This window comes from Colletes gigas, unplaced genomic scaffold, assembly GCF_013123115.1.
Source record: "Colletes gigas isolate AHSC1104 unplaced genomic scaffold, ASM1312311v1 Colletes_gigas_Sc00018, whole genome shotgun sequence".
Taxonomy (NCBI): Eukaryota; Metazoa; Arthropoda; class Insecta; order Hymenoptera; family Colletidae; genus Colletes; species Colletes gigas.
Genome location: NW_025106647.1, coordinates 5,332,897 through 5,350,391, shown reverse-complemented (window position 1 = coordinate 5,350,391; position 17,495 = coordinate 5,332,897). Strand labels below are relative to the sequence as shown.

Genomic DNA, 17,495 nt, shown 5'->3' with positions numbered 1-17,495 from the left:
GATAAGAAACGTTCAAATGGAATCAGTTCTAAAATACTAGCTGGTTACGCGCATTTATTAAAAATTACTATGAACGTTGTCTTCTCAACCTTACCAAACGTTAGGTGTTTTTCTATTTTTTCCAAAGGATTATACTATTTTTTATTTGAGGGGCTAGGATACATTTTCGTACTTTAATTCATAATAATACAAGAGACTGTCTTAATATTTGGAAAATAGTTGGTTTACATTTTTTGGGACGAGCTTTTTCGAGAGAAAAGTACGGAAGAATTATGTAACGCTTATATGTATTTCGCTGGCTTTGATCCAGAAAGTTACTGCTTATGAAAATTAAACGTTCGAAATCGGTTTTGTTAAATACCGGGGAATTGGCACCTAATATTCTAGAGTTCATGTATACTTATCGACCTCCTTTTAAGATCAATTCCATCCAGAAAGGGTTTATCTGGGTCGTGACCTCATCTTGTGAGTGTACCATTCATAGTGAGCACGAAGTTACGCTGAAAAATATCAATGTGTTTGGATGTGCTATTGCACCAGGAATAGCATTTTACTAGAGACGATCCATCGACTGTCGAATGTAGTCTCTGACGTCGACTGTTCGATTTAGAAAACTTTTCGTTAAAGAAAGCCGTCGAGTTTCTTACGATATTCCAACGTTCGTGCAAATATTATTTATTTATGAAGAATATACATGATTTTTCACCGAGTTAAAAAAAATCAATTCTCAACATTAGAAACTAAATGTAGACTCTTGAACGAGGCTGTAAAAATAAATTTCACGACAAATCGTCGACGTGCTAGTTTCCAATTGTTCTAAAACGAAGTTTATTTCTTATTATCGAATTGTATGCCGCAGGTGAACATCCAGCCGCGATTCAGAGAGGGATCAGCTCTGCACCGGGTGGTTATCCAACGCTGTGGTGGCTGGCAGGCATCGTGACGCTGTATTCGAGTCACGGCAGCCGCCTGTTCGTCCTCGTCCTAATGATTCTCATGGTCCTTTACTCGAAGACCCCATCTTATTTCGCACCAGAACGATAATCAGGAACGAGAGAAGGATGGTGCCGCAAGATGATCGATTATCTCCTGCTACGAGACCCGGAACACGCCTCGAGGAACGCTCCAGCGACGAGAAACGGGACGAAGAGCACGCGAGACAAGCTCCTTCGGGAAATGGCTTCGCCAACGAAGACCACTGGATTATTCGAAGAAACGCAGGAAGAATATGCGACGAAGAACGTGGGATCGACAAAAGTGGGGTCGATTGGTTCCTTTTGGCCAGCAATTAGCGTCTTGCTTCAACGAGGAATGCGACAGAGAGTTGAAACGTCGGTCGATCGGATGGACAGACGTTGAAAATGTTATCCCCGACGCTCTGCGTTTCGAAACACCAGAAACGCTCCAGAAACCAACGACGATCGTTAACGTTCCGATGATAACCGATTTTTCTCTGTGTACGAACGGCAGATCCACGGACGGGGAAAAGAGAAACGCGTTCCGCGCGTCGAGACAATGTGATCCGGCCGTTAGCAATTAGGGGTTAATTACTCGCGGGGCTTCTCGTTAAATCGACGCGAGTTCTTCGCGCGGTCGATGGCTGCGACAGAAAATAAACGCTCGCGCAACAGCGACGAACGACACGAGGCTCGCGAATACAATTTTTCCCCCCCTTCATTCTCCTAGAAGAGAAAAAAGCGACACGAATTTTTTATAGGAACTATAAATATAAAACTACGATCTTCCACAACAACTCGAGCGTACTTACGATAGCGTCTTTTGTATTCCCATCGTTTTGAATCGATCGTTTTAATAATCTCTATACGTCACGCGAAATCATTGTATATATTCGTCTAACGATAGCATCGTGAAAGGAACGCGTACGAAACGGTCCCCGGATGGAAGGCGACCGGAAACGCGAGTTCGAGACCGAGTCCCACCGCCCTCTTCTTGTTCATTATTCATCATTGTCAAAAGTGTGTGTCGCGATCTTCGTGTCTTTCTCGCCAAGGGAAGCCAAACAGCAACAAGGTCTTCGTGATCGATCGCAAGACTCTGTCGAGGAGATTGGGAGGGTTTCGTAGTTTCTTTCGCATCGAGATTAACTCGACAACGCGCGAGTGTGATTCCAGAAGGAGGAAAGGAGCGGGCCGAGCGATAGGGGATGGAACATTGGGCGGGGGTGGCGGTGATGTAACGAAACGGTACGCGAGGGGATCGCTAAACGCCGACAGAACTTCGTCCGCGCCGCTCGATAGAATTGAAACTTGTTCGATGAATTTTTTCGAAGCGATGTGATTAATTATATTCGAATAGGAAACGATTAGCGAAAACGTGTCTATACTCGACTGTCCACCGACAGAAATCCGGGATCGTTTCGAGCCAGACGATCCGTCGAAACGGTTCGACGCATGTTGTACGTGTACGCACTATAACTTTCTTTCGCTTTTTCCGCGTCCTCTACGCGAACACTTTCTTCGATGTTTCCTTATTTTTCTATGAGACTTTCAGTAGACTCGGTATTTAGAAGTTTCGATGCTTGTATTTTCCGTAAATGATACTGCATGTGTTCGAACGACGTTGGGACTAAAATATTTAGCAATTCCAGCCAACAGTATCCTAAACAACGTGTTGCCATTTTGTTGGAAAGTTTAAACAATTGAAACACGACGCGTACGATCGAGATGAAAGCGTGATAATTATTTTCAGAATATAGATGTTATTTTTGTTTTCTGCTTAGAAGAATGTATATACAATTGAGAATTTGTACGATGAAAATATCTCGTAGACGCACGTGTTTTATTTATTGAAAATCGTTTCCTTCCTGTCCTCGGAGAATCCAACGAATTTAAAGATCAGTCTTTGTTCAGCCTTGGTTAAAGAAACGGAAACAAGTCTAATGGCAAATCAATGGTGACTCTACCCGTACCTTTATCGTACGTTTATTTCCGGAGGAAACGACGTTAAGGTCGCTTCTCGTTCGTCGGAGAACCATTCATATCAACGATGTCGACCCTCCATATCAGAGTTTCTTGCAGTTCCTGAATATTCTGGTGCCAGATCAAACCGGAAATCACGATGAGTCGTGATCCGCAGATCGGCCACTTCTTCGAAACGTCATTTACTCTACGAATCACTGCCTGTATTGCTGACACTGCCTTATATTGTTGTATTGCCGATGAAATTCTGTCAATGAAGTTTTATTGAAACGTACCGAATGCCTCGGGACGATCCACGGTGACAGATGTTTTGGTATTCCAAGCGTATTGAGTATAGACACGAGCCAACAAAAAGTATTATATGCCCGTGCATGCGTGTCAAAAATTCGGAACGGAATGGGTCCCGTAAGAAGTGATTTGCTAATTCACAGACGAAAGTAGTCTTAGACGTTCGCTGTTCCATTAGCGATAGAAACAAGGATGTTCGATTCTGAATCGATTTTTTTTAAAAGCAAATATTTTCGTTGGGCTTTCAGTACGTAGAATTATTATTTTAACTGGTATTAAATTCCTGATTAATGGTTTAAATATAAACACGATGATCTTATTCAAAGATTTCAAAGTATATACGAAGCTCAGTTCTAATCGCTTCGATTAAAAATCCACTCGAGAATCGAAATTCCTGGCCAGAGGTACGATTTACGACAGAAATTTAGACGCGACCAATGTATTTGAACACTCGACACGATATCGACAATACAATTCTGTTATCATGCCAGCCAAAATTCTCCCTCGTACTTTTTGTAGTTTCTCGCCTACTCGGCGTATCGTTTTTCTCGAATTTTATCGATCGATACGTAACGATGGCTCGAGGATCGCGATTACGATCCATCTTACCGGCTCAGACCCGACCGTTTTATCATTCTGCATGTTCGGCTGTATAAACATACGGACGGACAGCTTTTCGGGCCGCCCGAGGCGACCCGTAAATTTGCTTTTTTCTCGCAAGAGCTAGAAGATACTGTTTTTTATAATACTATATATATATATATATACAAACGAGACAGAAAAAAAATATATATATATGTATATGTGTGTGTACGTGCGCGAATACGTTGCACAACGGTGTTGAAATATTGAACAAGTTTCAGCTCGACGTAACATGGCGGCGCCAACAGATAATACAGGAGTCGCTGGGGTGCAGTGCGGGGGGTTAAATTAGAAAAACGTTCTGCGGTGGCGTACGCACGGACGTAATCGTGACGGGGAGACTGTGAATAACTGCGAAGAAAGTGAAAGAAATTAGAGGGAGACGAAAAGGTGTGCTGAGAGAAAGAAATGAAAAATGGAAGTTAGTCGAACGAGACGAACGATACGTTAGAATATCTACGATTCATGTGATTGTAAATACATAGTATATAAATAACGTAACGTTAATTAACGATATGCCGTACGTGTTACACTAAAGAAACAAAAAAAAAAAAATAAATAAATAAATAATGTTACTGTGTAATTTTTCGGATCGTAAACGCATTCGAATGGGTCTGGCCGCCCGTGCTAACCGGCTCGAGGCCCGTCATTCGAGCCAACAGCCGGCTATGAATTAATCAAAGTTGCGAACAAGGGCTCTTTCGATCTTTCGATGCTCGTCGATACATTATTAAACGAACTTTGCACCGCGTTCTTTCATTCTCTCGTTTACGAAAATTCCATCGACTTTAAACGCTCCTCCCATTCGCTATACACACACATGGATGTTTTGAATATAAAAAAAATGAAAGGATACAAAATTAAGGAAGCTGATACGCGACTAGAAGACACGCATTATATTATTTGGTTAATAATAGGATAAGTATTGAGGCACACGATTTATTTTTCTGTACTTTTCACCTATTCAGACCGGTAGTCGTACATTTACATTGAGCGTGAATATACCGACGCCCGTCTCTGAGTGGTTTAACAGCTTCTCTGTCTCTGCGCGTTCGCAACATGGCGGCCAGTGGCACCCCTCTCGACGTTGCTTTGTCGTGGAACTTCCAGGAGTTCGTCGCGGGAGGGAACGAAAGAATGAAAAATAGACGGAGAGAAACTAATATACAGAGAAAGGAGAGCGAAGAAGACAAAGAGCAAACGAGAGGGCACCGACGCGAATGCTTTTTTCTCTGACACGTCGGTGCACAGGGGCAACAAAAAGGAGCGCAGCTGTTTGTAGCGCGTTCCTGGATAGCACGGGCCGGCCACACGCGACTAAATAGATGTAACACTAATTAACGCCTAGCGTAAGAACTAACGGATATAAATGAAGGATATATTGTCTGACATAATAACCAGGTGTGAACGTAAACGCGTATACGTGATGTCCGCGGTGAGCAGTGTCTGTGTGTGGTGCATGCGAAACGGTTGGAAGCGATGGTTGAGTGTACGTGCGAACAAGAGCGAACGAGAGAGTAAATAGTTAAGAAAGGAAACGCATACACGGGCAAGAAGGGCAAACAATAAAAGGGGTTGTTCGTTGGACTGACGCGCCAAGGCGTTGGTCGAATGACGCACTTTAAAATAAAAAAGGGGCGACCGGGAACATTCTTTCATGTACCGTTTCTTCCCTTTCTTCTTCCCACGCCTCGCAAAGCCACTCGCGGCGAGTGATAAACAGAAAGAGCCAAAGATAGGGACTCGCCACGAGACCACAATTAAAGCTTGCGCCCCCTTTTTCGCACCCTTTCTTCGCGCACCGTGGTGCAATCCTCCGCGAGACGGAAGAAGAAAGTTGCAATTTCCGCGCTGGTCCTCGTCGCTCCTTTATTATAATTCAAATAACAATGATCGGGGTGGGAGGGGGGCGGGGGTAGGGTCGAATGACGAAAGAAAGCGACGATGATGATTATAAAGCCGACGATGGTGAATTGAATAAAAGGAAACGTCGTCTAAGGTATACTAACGTCGTAAAGAGCATTGAATTTTTGTACCATTGTCTATAGTAGCTCTTAAGTGTCGCGGAGTTTTCTGTTCTTAGGGTGCCCGCCTGTGCAGACTCGAATACGTACTTATGCATTCTCGGTTTTGTCGATGGCTCGCGGGGCGGATATTGGTTTCGAGTATTCGTTAGAATTCACGTGATTTGTTTGCGTTTCGTTCGAGTTCCGTGAAACGTGGCTGAATCCTCGTAAATAAAACTTTGCTTCCCCGATAAACTTCACGATTCCCGCGCCCAATGAAAGAAACACACCGAACGTCGTCCAATCCCGATAGGGAGGAACGACCTAACGTAGGTTGAAATCCGCCCCAGCGACAAACGCGCCCGTTCCCGAGAGTCGCGGTACGCGAATAGCGAAAGGAGATCCTTTTTTCGTGTGATGATTGACCGTCCTGACAGTTTGTCGATGTGCTCTTACGCGTAGATACTCGAGTTAGTTTTTTCGATAGTAGGTAAATACGTAAAGGCAGAGGGGTGATTCGATTCTACCGGAGACAAATCGGAATCAACGAACCGGAAGTAATCGTCTCAGCGAAGCCGCCGATCCGATTACCGACAAGAAAGTTCGATATACTGTCCTACGTGCGTTGCATGACGAAACTCGCGATCGATGGCTAAAGCTGAGTCGCTTGGTAAGATCCCGCGGGATTTGCATGCGAATCCTCGTCGGTGATACTTGTATACTGTTGCGAAACGAGAATGGTATGGATTCCACGAGAAGCGTACATGTATGATTATTGTGATTTTAACCCTCTACCGCTTGTTGCTGCCGTCAGCCATGGAAGGTGTTATAGGGTACTTATTTGCGACGATATCGTGGCGCCTTGTAAGTGTAGATAACTTTTAAGATGAAAAAAAAAACCAAGTATGTACCTTAGATAAATCCTTCTGGTGTAATTTGTATTTCCGTTTACTCGTCGGATCTTTCGTTAACAGCCATACACGTGTAAATGTATTTTTCTTTAACCTTAATGTACATACATATTTTCTCCGCAACTGTATTTAATCATTATATAGATTCATGGTTACATTTGTGTGCTCTCTCGACGCGTTACTTTGCATTTTGTACGCTTCTTATTTCGTTATCAGAGATCCTTACGCGGATAGTTTGCAGACGAAATAGAAAAGAACTTAGCTGTGGAGGGTTAGAAATAAAAAAAAAAGGGTACACGGTCGTCGATCGAAACCCTCGGGACGGCGAAACTTTCATCAACCCCTTGTAATCGGTGATGTTATTGTACGATTCGTCGCGCTTTTCTTATTGTACTATGAGTAAACGAGTGACCGCCATCGAGACTCCACGAATCTTCGTTACCGGCATCGTATTTGTTTGTTAAAAAGTCGCACGAGTCGCTTCCGTTCGGCGCCAATAAATCAGGAGTCTGGATCGCGTGAAAAAAAAGAAAGAAAAACCACAGTCCTGTCAAGAGCGTTTCAGTTTTTCGTGACACCTCCCCTTTTCGATGCGCGACAGATCACACGTAGCAATGGGTCTAATTAATCGTTAACGCGTGCCGTTTGCCAGTTCGAACGTTCGACGAAGCTGATGACAATTAATTATACGCAACGTACAATCGACTGAAAACCAAAAACGATGAGGCGGGTGTAAGGCGAATCGTGTAGGGTGTGACGATGGAAGGGGGTATAGCGTTTGTCGAGCGCACGAATGAGCGAACATCGATATAAAATTAACGTAAATTTAAAGACGAAAACATTAAAGAGAACAAACGAACGAAAAAGAAAATAAAAAAAAAAAAGATAAGCGAAATCTCTCGAAGCAAGCCTCGTCTCGCAGATTCTCGGCTGCACACCTTGAGCGCTTTAGGGTAAACGGGAATAAACATTATCGAATCTGCGAGATGATGTCGAGAATAATCGATTGTCCGATCGAGCACAGTTGTGAAACGAGCGGAAGTGCGAGCGCGTGGTTGCAGTGCCTGTATGAGTGCGAGACAAAGAATAAGCGACGGGATGAGAGATAATAAATCAATGTTAAACCGATCATTAACGATTTGCAATTTCGAGAGACACATCTTCGTTATCCGCCATTTCTCTGCATAAGTTCGGCCTCGGTTTCGAGAGCTGGACGCTCCGGCTTCCACGGACATAAATCGCAGCTGAATCGGCCGATGCTCTGCGTGGGGTTCGTTTTTTTTTCTTTTTTTTTTCTAAAAAGGCTAACATAACCGTTCGAGCTACCCGACGTTGATGTGCTGGATATTTTTAATGCATCGGAGGAAGCCAGATGCGAGCATTATTACCCACGGGGGAGCATCGTCCACGTCGAACTACACATTACACACAATTCTCAGCGTTTCCGTTCTTTCAAGGTATCGTGGCAACAGGGACGAGGAGAACTGTCCCGTTCTATGTGTGTAAGAATCATAAAGCTTAACGAAGAACATTATACTATGAACTTACGGGATACTAAATAAAAAGTAAGCCAAACCGTTAAGTACTGCAACGTGTCTTTCTTCCTTCAGGTACTGACGACTTCTCTTTCCGCTGCTGTCGAACGCGGCGGGTATTTATCTTTTCTCTGTTTTTAAATAATCGACTACGACCGGTTACTTTTTTAAAAATGTTTTAAGGGGTAAGATCACTGTAAAAACCTGAAATGAAGCATTTTTTTGGATGGATGAAAAAGTAAGAGGATAATATTCAAGAATGTTATTAACCATGTCGTTAAGTGTTACAAAAAAAAATGTTTATTCAAAAATAGTGCAAATTTGTATCTGGAAGAAAACAAAAAATTTTCTCTTACTTTGCATGAGTATAGCTAGAGAAATACGTAGGTGATCTTCGATAAGTTAATTTTAACATTATTTATTGACAAATGATTGCCCCATTTTTTGTACGAAATTGAACTTTCTACTTCAAACGATCGCCAATCACAAAAAAATTAATGTTTCAAAAATCCCCTACGTATTTCTCTAGCTATACTCATGCAGATTAAGAGAAAATTTTTGTCAGTTACACTGCATGCCGCAGAGTGCCTGAAATTCAAAACGCGCCTCGCGAGAATGGTTACAGCATCGTCATTTTGCACTATTTTTGAATAAATATTTTTTTTTTAACACTTAACAACATGGTTAATAACATTCTTGAATATTATTATCCTCTTATTTTTCCATCCATCTAAAAAAAAATCGTAAAAAAATGCCTTATTTCAGGTTTCTATACTGGTCTTGCCAAATAAAAACTCGATCAGTTCGCTCGTTTAGGAAGGAGCTTAATAGTTAGGGTATCAGCGTGGATTTCGGAGATTTACCCGCGCAATTATCGAAGAGGTTAGAAACGCTACATTTTTTTGCATCGCATTGATTTTATATTTCATTTTATCTTGCACAAATTATTTATTCGGATTTTTTATTTTTGTCACGAGTCTTCATACAATTCTTAATAATTTTTCGGAAACGAACTATGTAAAAGGCACTTATAATACGGAAAAGGCCGAGTAACATCGATTGCACGACTAATTCGATTGTCGAATTAAATGGTGACATACCACAGCATAAAACAGTTAATATAAAACCTTCCGCACCAACCGTAGAGAAGAATTTTCCGGCCTGAAAAATTTTTTATTATTATTATTTATTATTATTTATACAGTTTTAATTTTACCAACCAATGCATCCTTAAAGAGTTTGTTGGCTACTACTTCTGGGTTCACTAAAGAACTGGTTTCTGATATGAGTTTTGTTTCAAGAGGTTTTGATAGCTCTTCTATGGCAAAACCTGGTGTATCTGTATCTGGAGGTAGACTAAGAGTCACAGAAATGTTATACGGTGCAAGTTCCATGGCTATACTTTCAGCTAAACCACGGAGTGCAAATTTCGTGCTACAGTAGGCTGAATAGCCAAATATACCTAGACAATAAAAGGATACATTAAAAGTTAATTAGATAATGAGAATAAATGTAATTAAATAACATTGAAGTGCATACCTAATAGTGCAGCTTGGGAAGAAGTTAAAACAATAATTCCTTCCTGAGAAGCTTTCATTCTTTGTACGACAGCTTTGGTGCAATAATAGGATCCCAAGAAATTAATGTGAATCATTTTTTTTAAATCTGCAACTCTGGTATCTTCAATTTTTCCACAAATTGCAGTACCAGCACAATTCACTAACATATATATTGGACCCATAGTTCTTTCTAAATCACCTAAGGCTTTTTCAACCGTCTCGTAATCTTCGCCAACATCAAGAGATAAATATTCGATTTTTTGAGTGTCCTTGTTTTTGCAAACATGAACTATTTCGTTTCTTGCTGCTTCTAATTTTTGAACATCTCTTGCAATTATTGTCACATGTGCCCCGTATTTGGCAGCTGTAATTGCTACACATTTTCCTATACCACTTGATCCACCAGTCACCTAACAAAACATATTATTTTTCGTAAGAAACGTCTACAACTTTTAAACAATAAACAGTAAAAGCCGGTTAAAGAACTAACACAAAAACAGCACAAATACGGACACTCGTTATATAGTTTTTTAAAACTGATTGCTAATTAAAAACGAAAAAAAAATTTACATGCACATTAACGAGTAAAATAATGAAAGTAAACATTAATAATCCTGGTGTTTCTATAAGTAAAACATTAATTTATTAACAACGAATCGCTTTAGGAGAGGTTAAGTCTAGGTTAGATTTGTATTACTTACAACTACGTGTTTGTTATTAACGGTTTTTAGACGTGCTCGCCAAAAGAAATATCTTGAAAGCAAAACCGTGATTAGAAAAACAACAATTATTGCGTAAATTAGTATTATGTTAAGCATTATTACAATAACTTTCTACAAAGTTGATAACAGCACTACGTACCGACATAAACTAGTGATATTCAATTCCGAGTTCCATTCTTCTACCACCATCCAGAGATGTCAGTTCAGAGATGCCAGAAAAGCACCGCCGGGTGCACACGCACACATGCCAGATACGCGTACGTGAGCTCGTGGAGTTTCGGAAAGTCGACAAAGGCAAACTGACGCATGCCCTCTTTCTCGATTCTCCGAAGCCGCCCGAAGTAATTTCGGATCGCCTCGTGGGAGTCGAGAGAGAAAGGCTCACATTTGCCTTCTCGCTCTAAACAACTGAAATCCGACCTCCAGTCAACGGCATACGATTTGGATTCTCGAGCCGAGATTCTCGACTGCCCAGGCATTTTTACTTTCCGACCTATGTAGGCGCACGTAAGCAAAGTACCCATAATGAAAAAAAAATTTTGTGAAATTTATTTTACGGAAATACACGTTTTAAGACCTCCTGATCATATTTTAATTATTGAAAAAAAAGACATTTTTTTTTATTCCCATGTATGAGCACACATATGTATATTATTAATACGATTGAATATAAATAGCTGAATGAATTTAAATGAAACTTTACATTTAAGTGTTATGTTCTCATTTCAAAGGCGTGTGGACGGATTCAAATACGTGAACACTAAACGTAACGATGTAATTATATTATTTAATATTTACTAACTATTTAACATAAAGAACATAAAAGAAAGACATAAAACGTAAACGTAAAAGATCATAAACGTAAAACTGTGATTGCTCTCGACTAACGTTCGATACAGAGTGACGTTCCTGCAGTCAAAGTTGACCCTTCCTTATTCCTATCTTATAATAATGATCTAAACAAAACGCACATTCGAGACGCAGTCTCTAAAACGTATTTCAGCTTAAACCTAAACACCTCACTCGATACCTACTCTAGCTTATTGTTAGACTAAACACTCCTATCGACGCAAACGATAACGGTTCTCCTAGCCACACACATACACTCCTTACAGATTATACCTCTTGTTTCATAGTTGTTCCGATATATGTATAGGCATAATGTATAAAAAATCTTTTAAATGTTTCATATAAATCTTAGGACGAATTAAATTTTATATAAAAAAAATTATATAAACTTTTTCTCTATCTTCTCTAGAAAAGAAAACATTAAATGAAATCTTATACATTCAAATGTTTTAGAATAATGTGCAAAATGTGATTGTGATTTTCGCTAAGACAAATTGAAAACTCGTTTCTAACAAGGAAAAGTTGGAATGGTACCAGGTTTTGGGTTAGGTTTTACTTTGAGATATTATTAAAGTTATTACAGGTACTTATTTTCAGAAATAGAACTATGTTCACCAATAATCAGCGGGGCGTGAGTGATGAGGTCTTTGCCTGCAAGTTCCGAACTTCTTCTGCTGTGCTGGTTCGAACCCTGCCAAAACAAATCCTTTTTTTTTATTTTTTCAATCATATTTTAATCGTACACTAAATGTGACATTATATTTTTGTCTGACCTTCGAATATTTTTTTTTAAAGTTAAATTTAACCGATTACATTTAACATATGTTATTTTCAATGTACGAAGTACATGAATCTGGATGGTACTTTTCGTAAAAACAGTGAAAACATAACAATTTCAAGCACCACCTACATCTAATGAAAGTTCTGTTTTCACAGAAATAACAAAATTTTGTATTTAACTCTGATGGAAAGGCCGCTTCATTTACATTGATAAAATGTGAACGATTTTCGGATAGTCGTACCTTGTAGCTCGTACTTTTTACCTTATACTTCAGGTAAAAAGGGATATAGCTGAGAAAAACAGTTTTATGACATTACCTGCTAACTTATGTTACTGTTCTACAATGAAACGCTATGTTTTGTACCTTTAAAAATATTCGACTATGTGCTTTTAAAATTTAAGATACAACCCATACTTTGTATTAAACTGGCAAACGGGATCACTTTTCCTTTGTTTCTAGTTAGTTCTATTTAGTTCGTCATAACCAATTGATACGGTTATTTCAAAACAATCGAGGAAAATCATTATTAATTAATTTCTGCAATTATTAATTCTACTGTTTTGTTTATGTTATAAAAGTAAGAACTCTTCTTATTGAAAAATACCACAGCGTGCACAATACTGGTAAAGAGTGGAATCTCATTTTAATTTATTAATTTTCAATCTTAAAGTATTTTGATTTTCAAAAATCGTATTACAGTGAAAACTCGATAAATGTCGCTACTCCGGGTCCGGTCAGCAACACTTACGGAATAGGAGAATCGTCTTTCGAATTTGATTGTAGTTTGCCGACGCTTCGAACGTAGAAAGAGTCAGTAGCTAAAGAAGAAAGAGGGACTGAAACTCGGATTTATCGCCCCAGTTTAAATATCCGCGTCAGTGTGACCACACTACTGCACTGAAGAAAGTTTTTTATTTTTTACTTTTTGTTAATAAAAATTTCACTATCATGTTGGGGAGATTTCTCTGATTAAAATGAGGCTAAACACGATATAAATCGGTCAATATTTGGTAGCATAATATTGAATTAAATATTGTACTTGCGAGTCTTTCTCTCTTTATTTATCCTTCTTGTGCTGTCCTTTTCTATGTTCGGAAATATCAAAGAACGACGCATCGTGGTGCTGGCTACATTTATCGAACGGGAGGTACTTAGCTATTTTCAAACGGAATGGTTCCACCGTTTCGTAAGTGATCAAAAACTGCAACACTTATGAAATAGGGGGTTTCGTTAGCTACCACTGTTCGATAAATGTACCAATCCACTGACCTTGCGAAGATACGAGTACACAATATTTAATTCAATATTATGGTAACAAATATTGGCCGATTTATATCGTGTTTAGTCTCATTTTAATTAGAAAAATCTTCCCCACATGATAGTAAAATTTTTATTAAAAAAAAGTAAAAAATAAAAAACTTTCTTCTTGTACAGTAGTGTGGTCACACTGACCACACATTTAAACTAAATTGACGAAGGCAATAAAGATTTTTAAAGAAAGCCGCTAAGTCTCCGGTTACACTTCGCCTCACTGGTTCAAGGGGGATCCCCCTAGTGGTGGGGATAAAAATGTATCATTTATGGAACAGCTCTTGAGGACATTTATCGAGTTTTCACTGTAATAATATACATATGTGTGCTCATACATGGGAATAAAAAAAAATGTCTTTTTTTTTCAATAATTAAAATATGATCAGGAGGTCTTAAAACGTGTATTTCCGTAAAATAAATTTCACAAAATTTTTTTTTCATTATGGGTACTTTGCTTACGTGCGCCTACATAGGTCGGAAAGTAAAAATGCCTGGGCAGTCGAGAATCTCGGCTCGAGAATCCAAATCGTATGCCGTTGACTGGAGGTCGGATTTCAGTTGTTTAGAGCGAGAAGGCAAATGTGAGCCTTTCTCTCTCGACTCCCACGAGGCGATCCGAAATTACTTCGGGCGGCTTCGGAGAATCGAGAAAGAGGGCATGCGTCAGTTTGCCTTTGTCGACTTTCCGAAACTCCACGAGCTCACGTACGCGTATCTGGCATGTGTGCGTGTGCACCCGGCGGTGCTTTTCTGGCATCTCTGTGTCAGTTTGAGCCGGGTGGATTACTCACACAATGCCAGATCACGCTTACGAGAGCTCGTAGAGTTTCGGAAAGGCGACAAAGGCAAACTGACACATGCTCTCTTTCTCGATTCTCCGAAGCTACCCGAAGTAATTTCGGACTCGTGTGAGTCGAGAGACAAAGGCTTACATTTGCTTTCTCGCTCTTGAACAACTGAAATTCGACCTCACGTCGACGGCATACGATTCCAAGTCTCGACTGGTCAGGTATTTTTTACTTTCCGACCTATGTATGTAGACGAACATAAGCAAGGTACTATAATGAAAGAAAATTTTGTGAAATTATTCTTACGGAAATACACGTTTTAAGACCCCCTGATCATATTTGAATTATTGAAAAAGAATAAATTCTTTTTTATTATTCCTATGCATGAGCATACATATGTATATTATTTCAGATATCACTTCTGATACATCTGGCAACGTATAACCATTACTGCTAGCTACTGCCAGCCTCTCACAGCCTCTGCTGGCTTCTGCTGGCCACTGCTGACCACACCTGATACTTCCGACAACGTATAACGATTACTACTGGTTACTGCCAGCCTCTCCTGACCTCCGCTTATATTTCTGACAACGTAAAACAATTACGACTGACTTCTGCCAACCTCCGTTGGCCTCTGCTGATCATTGCTGATCTCTACATGCCTTTACTGGTGGCTAACTTGAGTTAACAGGTAATGTCATAAAATTGCTTTACCTAGTTATACCCCTTTTTACCTGAAGTATAAGGTACGACTAAATGTACTTTTGAATTTTCCTACAGTCCTCCGCTGGCCTCCGCTGACCACTGCTGATGCTACCGACAACGTATAACGATTACAACTTGCCACTGCTTGCCCCTGCTGGTCTCTGCTTGTCACTCCTTGCCACTGCTGGCCTCCGCTGGCCTCTGCTGGCCGCTACTGACCACTGCTGACCACCACCGATGCTTCCGACAACTTGTGACGATTACTACATGTTATTGCTTGCCCCTTCTGGCTTCTGCTGGCCCCTGCTGACCCCTGCTGGCCCCTGCTGCCCCTGCTGACCATTGCTGACCACTGCTGGCCACTGCTGGCCACTGTTGGCCTTTGTTAACAACTTCTGACATGATATATATGTATTAAAACATTGTATAATGTAAATCTATGGCAATAAATGATATAATTACAAAGAATTTTATGTGTTCTCATCATTTTTTACCTTTCTTTTCCTCTCCAAATCATTACCTTAGTTATAAGACTCCCTGAAACTCCTTGGTTTCCCTGAACCCACTAGGAAGTCCTGAAACACCTCGGAAGTCCTGAAACTCAGAACTTTGCTAAAAATTCAGGGGTTCCAAGAATTTTCGGCGTTTCCAAGAAATTCCAGGACTTCCCAGTTGTTTCAGGGTTTTCCAGCTGGTTCGGGACTTCCAAAGGGGTTCCAAAATTCCAAGGAGTTTCAGGACTTCCCAGTTGTTTCAGGACTTTCCAATTGTTTCAGTACTTCCCAGTTGTTTCAGGACTTTTCAGCTGGTTCACAGTTTGGGAATCCAATTTTAACCGGAAAAACGGTTTCTTAAAACTAAGGCAATGATTTGGAGAGGAAAAGAAAGGTAAAAATGATGAGGACACATAGAATTCTTTGTAATTATATCATTTATTGCCATAGATTTACATTATACAATGTTTTAATACATATATATCATCACAGAAGTTGTTAACAAAGGCCAGCAGTGGCCAGCAGTGGTCAGCAAGTGTCAGCAAGGGTCAGCAGGGGCCAGCAGAAGCCAGAAGGGGCAAGCAGTAACATGTAGTAATCGTCACACGTTGTCGGAAGCATCGGTGATGGTCAGCAGTGGTCAGCAGAGGCCAGCGGAGGCCAGCGGAGGCCAGCAGTGGCAAGGAGTGACAAGCAGAGACCAGCAGGGTCAAGCAGGGGCAAGCAGTGGCAAGTTGTAATCGTTATACGTTGTCGGAAGCATCAGGTGTGGTCAGCAGTGGTCAGCGGAGGCCAGCGGAGGACTGTAGGAAAATTCAAAAGTACATTTAGTCGTACCTTATACTTCAGGTAAAAAGGGGTATAACTAGGTAAAGCAATTTTATGACATTACCTGTTAACTCAAGTTAGCCACCAGTAAAGGCATGTAGAGATCAGCAATGATCAGCAGAGGCCAACGGAGGTTGGCAGTAACCAGTAGTAATGGTTATACGTTGTCGGAAGTATCAGGTGTGGTCAGCAGTGGCCAGCAGAGGCTGTGAGAGGCTGGCAGTAACTAGCAGTAATGGTTACACGTTGCCAGATGTATCAGAAGTGATATCTGAAATGATGTACATATGTACGCTCATACATAGGAATAATAAAAATGAATTTATTTTTTTTTCAATAATTGAAATATGATCAGGGGGTCTTAAAACGTGTATTTCCGTAAGAAAAATTTCACAAAACTTTTTTTCATTATAGTACTTTACTTATGTGCGCCTACATTGGTCGGAAAGTAAAAAATACCTGACCAGTCGAGACTTGGAATCGTATACCGTCGGCGTGAGGTCGAATTTCAGTTGTTCAAGAGCGAGGAGGCAAATGGGCATTCCTCTCTCGACTCCCACGAGGCGGTCCGAAATTACTTCGGGCAGCTTCGAAGAATCGAGAAAGAGGGTATGTGTCAGTTTGCCTTTATCGACTCTCCGAAACTCTACGATCTCACGTACGCATGATCTGGCATGGTGTGAGAAAATGGAATGAGGCATCCCCGGTACACCCGGTGCTCCGTCTGGCATCACTGCCACCATCCATGGGAAGAGGACACTAAAATCATCTCCGAATTTTCAGGTCGGTATGTCAGTCAGATTGGGCCACCATAGACAAGGTATACGAATAAACCTTACATCACAGACGAGGTATATTTCGTCTGTGATGAGACATACAATGAAATTATAGAAATTTGATTGTTTTTTAACGGAATGAAAGCTATACATACGGGTTGTTTTCGTTTCGAAACATTAAAATCTTTCAAACCAGCCAGAAATTAAGATTTTTTAAACATACGCATGAAATTTCGAAGATCCATTTATGGCCTCACATCATATTTTCGGTAAGGAATTTTTCTCTCGAAAGTACATAGGATTTCGGGGGTATGTCTATTCAAAAATGATTGCAATTGACCCTCGCAACTAAATATAATT

At 40.4% G+C, this 17,495-nt stretch overlaps 2 protein-coding genes across 3 annotated transcripts in view; one reads left to right on the top strand and one right to left on the bottom strand.

Moving 5' to 3' along the window:
- The window catches only part of LOC122400477 (zwei Ig domain protein zig-8-like), a 40,941-nt gene extending 35,228 nt beyond the window's left edge, over positions 1-5,713 (top strand). Inside the window, exon 5 of the mRNA XM_043401971.1 lies at positions 860-5,713. Coding sequence (XP_043257906.1) covers positions 860-1,044 — 185 coding nt within the window. The 3' untranslated portion in view covers positions 1,045-5,713. The remainder of the gene's footprint in view (positions 1-859) is intronic.
- A 3,524-nt stretch (positions 5,714-9,237) lies between these two features.
- LOC122400441 (3-ketodihydrosphingosine reductase) lies at positions 9,238-10,832 on the bottom strand. 2 transcript variants are annotated; one of them, XM_043401916.1, is made up of 4 exons: positions 10,742-10,832; positions 9,861-10,290; positions 9,542-9,783; positions 9,238-9,482 (listed from the first exon to the last, which is right to left on the bottom strand). In XM_043401916.1, exons 1-4 carry the CDS (start codon positions 10,745-10,747, stop codon positions 9,270-9,272), a joined length of 891 nt encoding a protein of 296 aa, XP_043257851.1. In that variant the 5' UTR covers positions 10,748-10,832; the 3' UTR covers positions 9,238-9,269. The 2 variants fall into 2 exon arrangements, with proteins under 2 accessions (XP_043257851.1, XP_043257850.1); XM_043401915.1 differs by having other exon boundaries at positions 10,582-10,762.
- Positions 10,833-17,495: the final 6,663 nt, after the last annotated feature.

What these genes read in the sequence shown, in the direction of transcription:
- LOC122400441 (XM_043401915.1), bottom strand. Translation starts at nt 10,698, where the DNA reads ATGCTTAACATAATACTAATTTACGCAATAATTGTTGTTTTTCTAATC. An exon ending in TTAATAACAAACACGTAGTT is followed by an intron (nt 10,291 to 10,581) that starts GTAAGTAATACA and finishes ATGTTTTGTTAG; the next exon opens with GTGACTGGTGGATCAAGTGG. An exon ending in TTCCCAAGCTGCACTATTAG is followed by an intron (nt 9,784 to 9,860) that starts GTATGCACTTCA and finishes TTTATTGTCTAG; the next exon opens with GTATATTTGGCTATTCAGCC.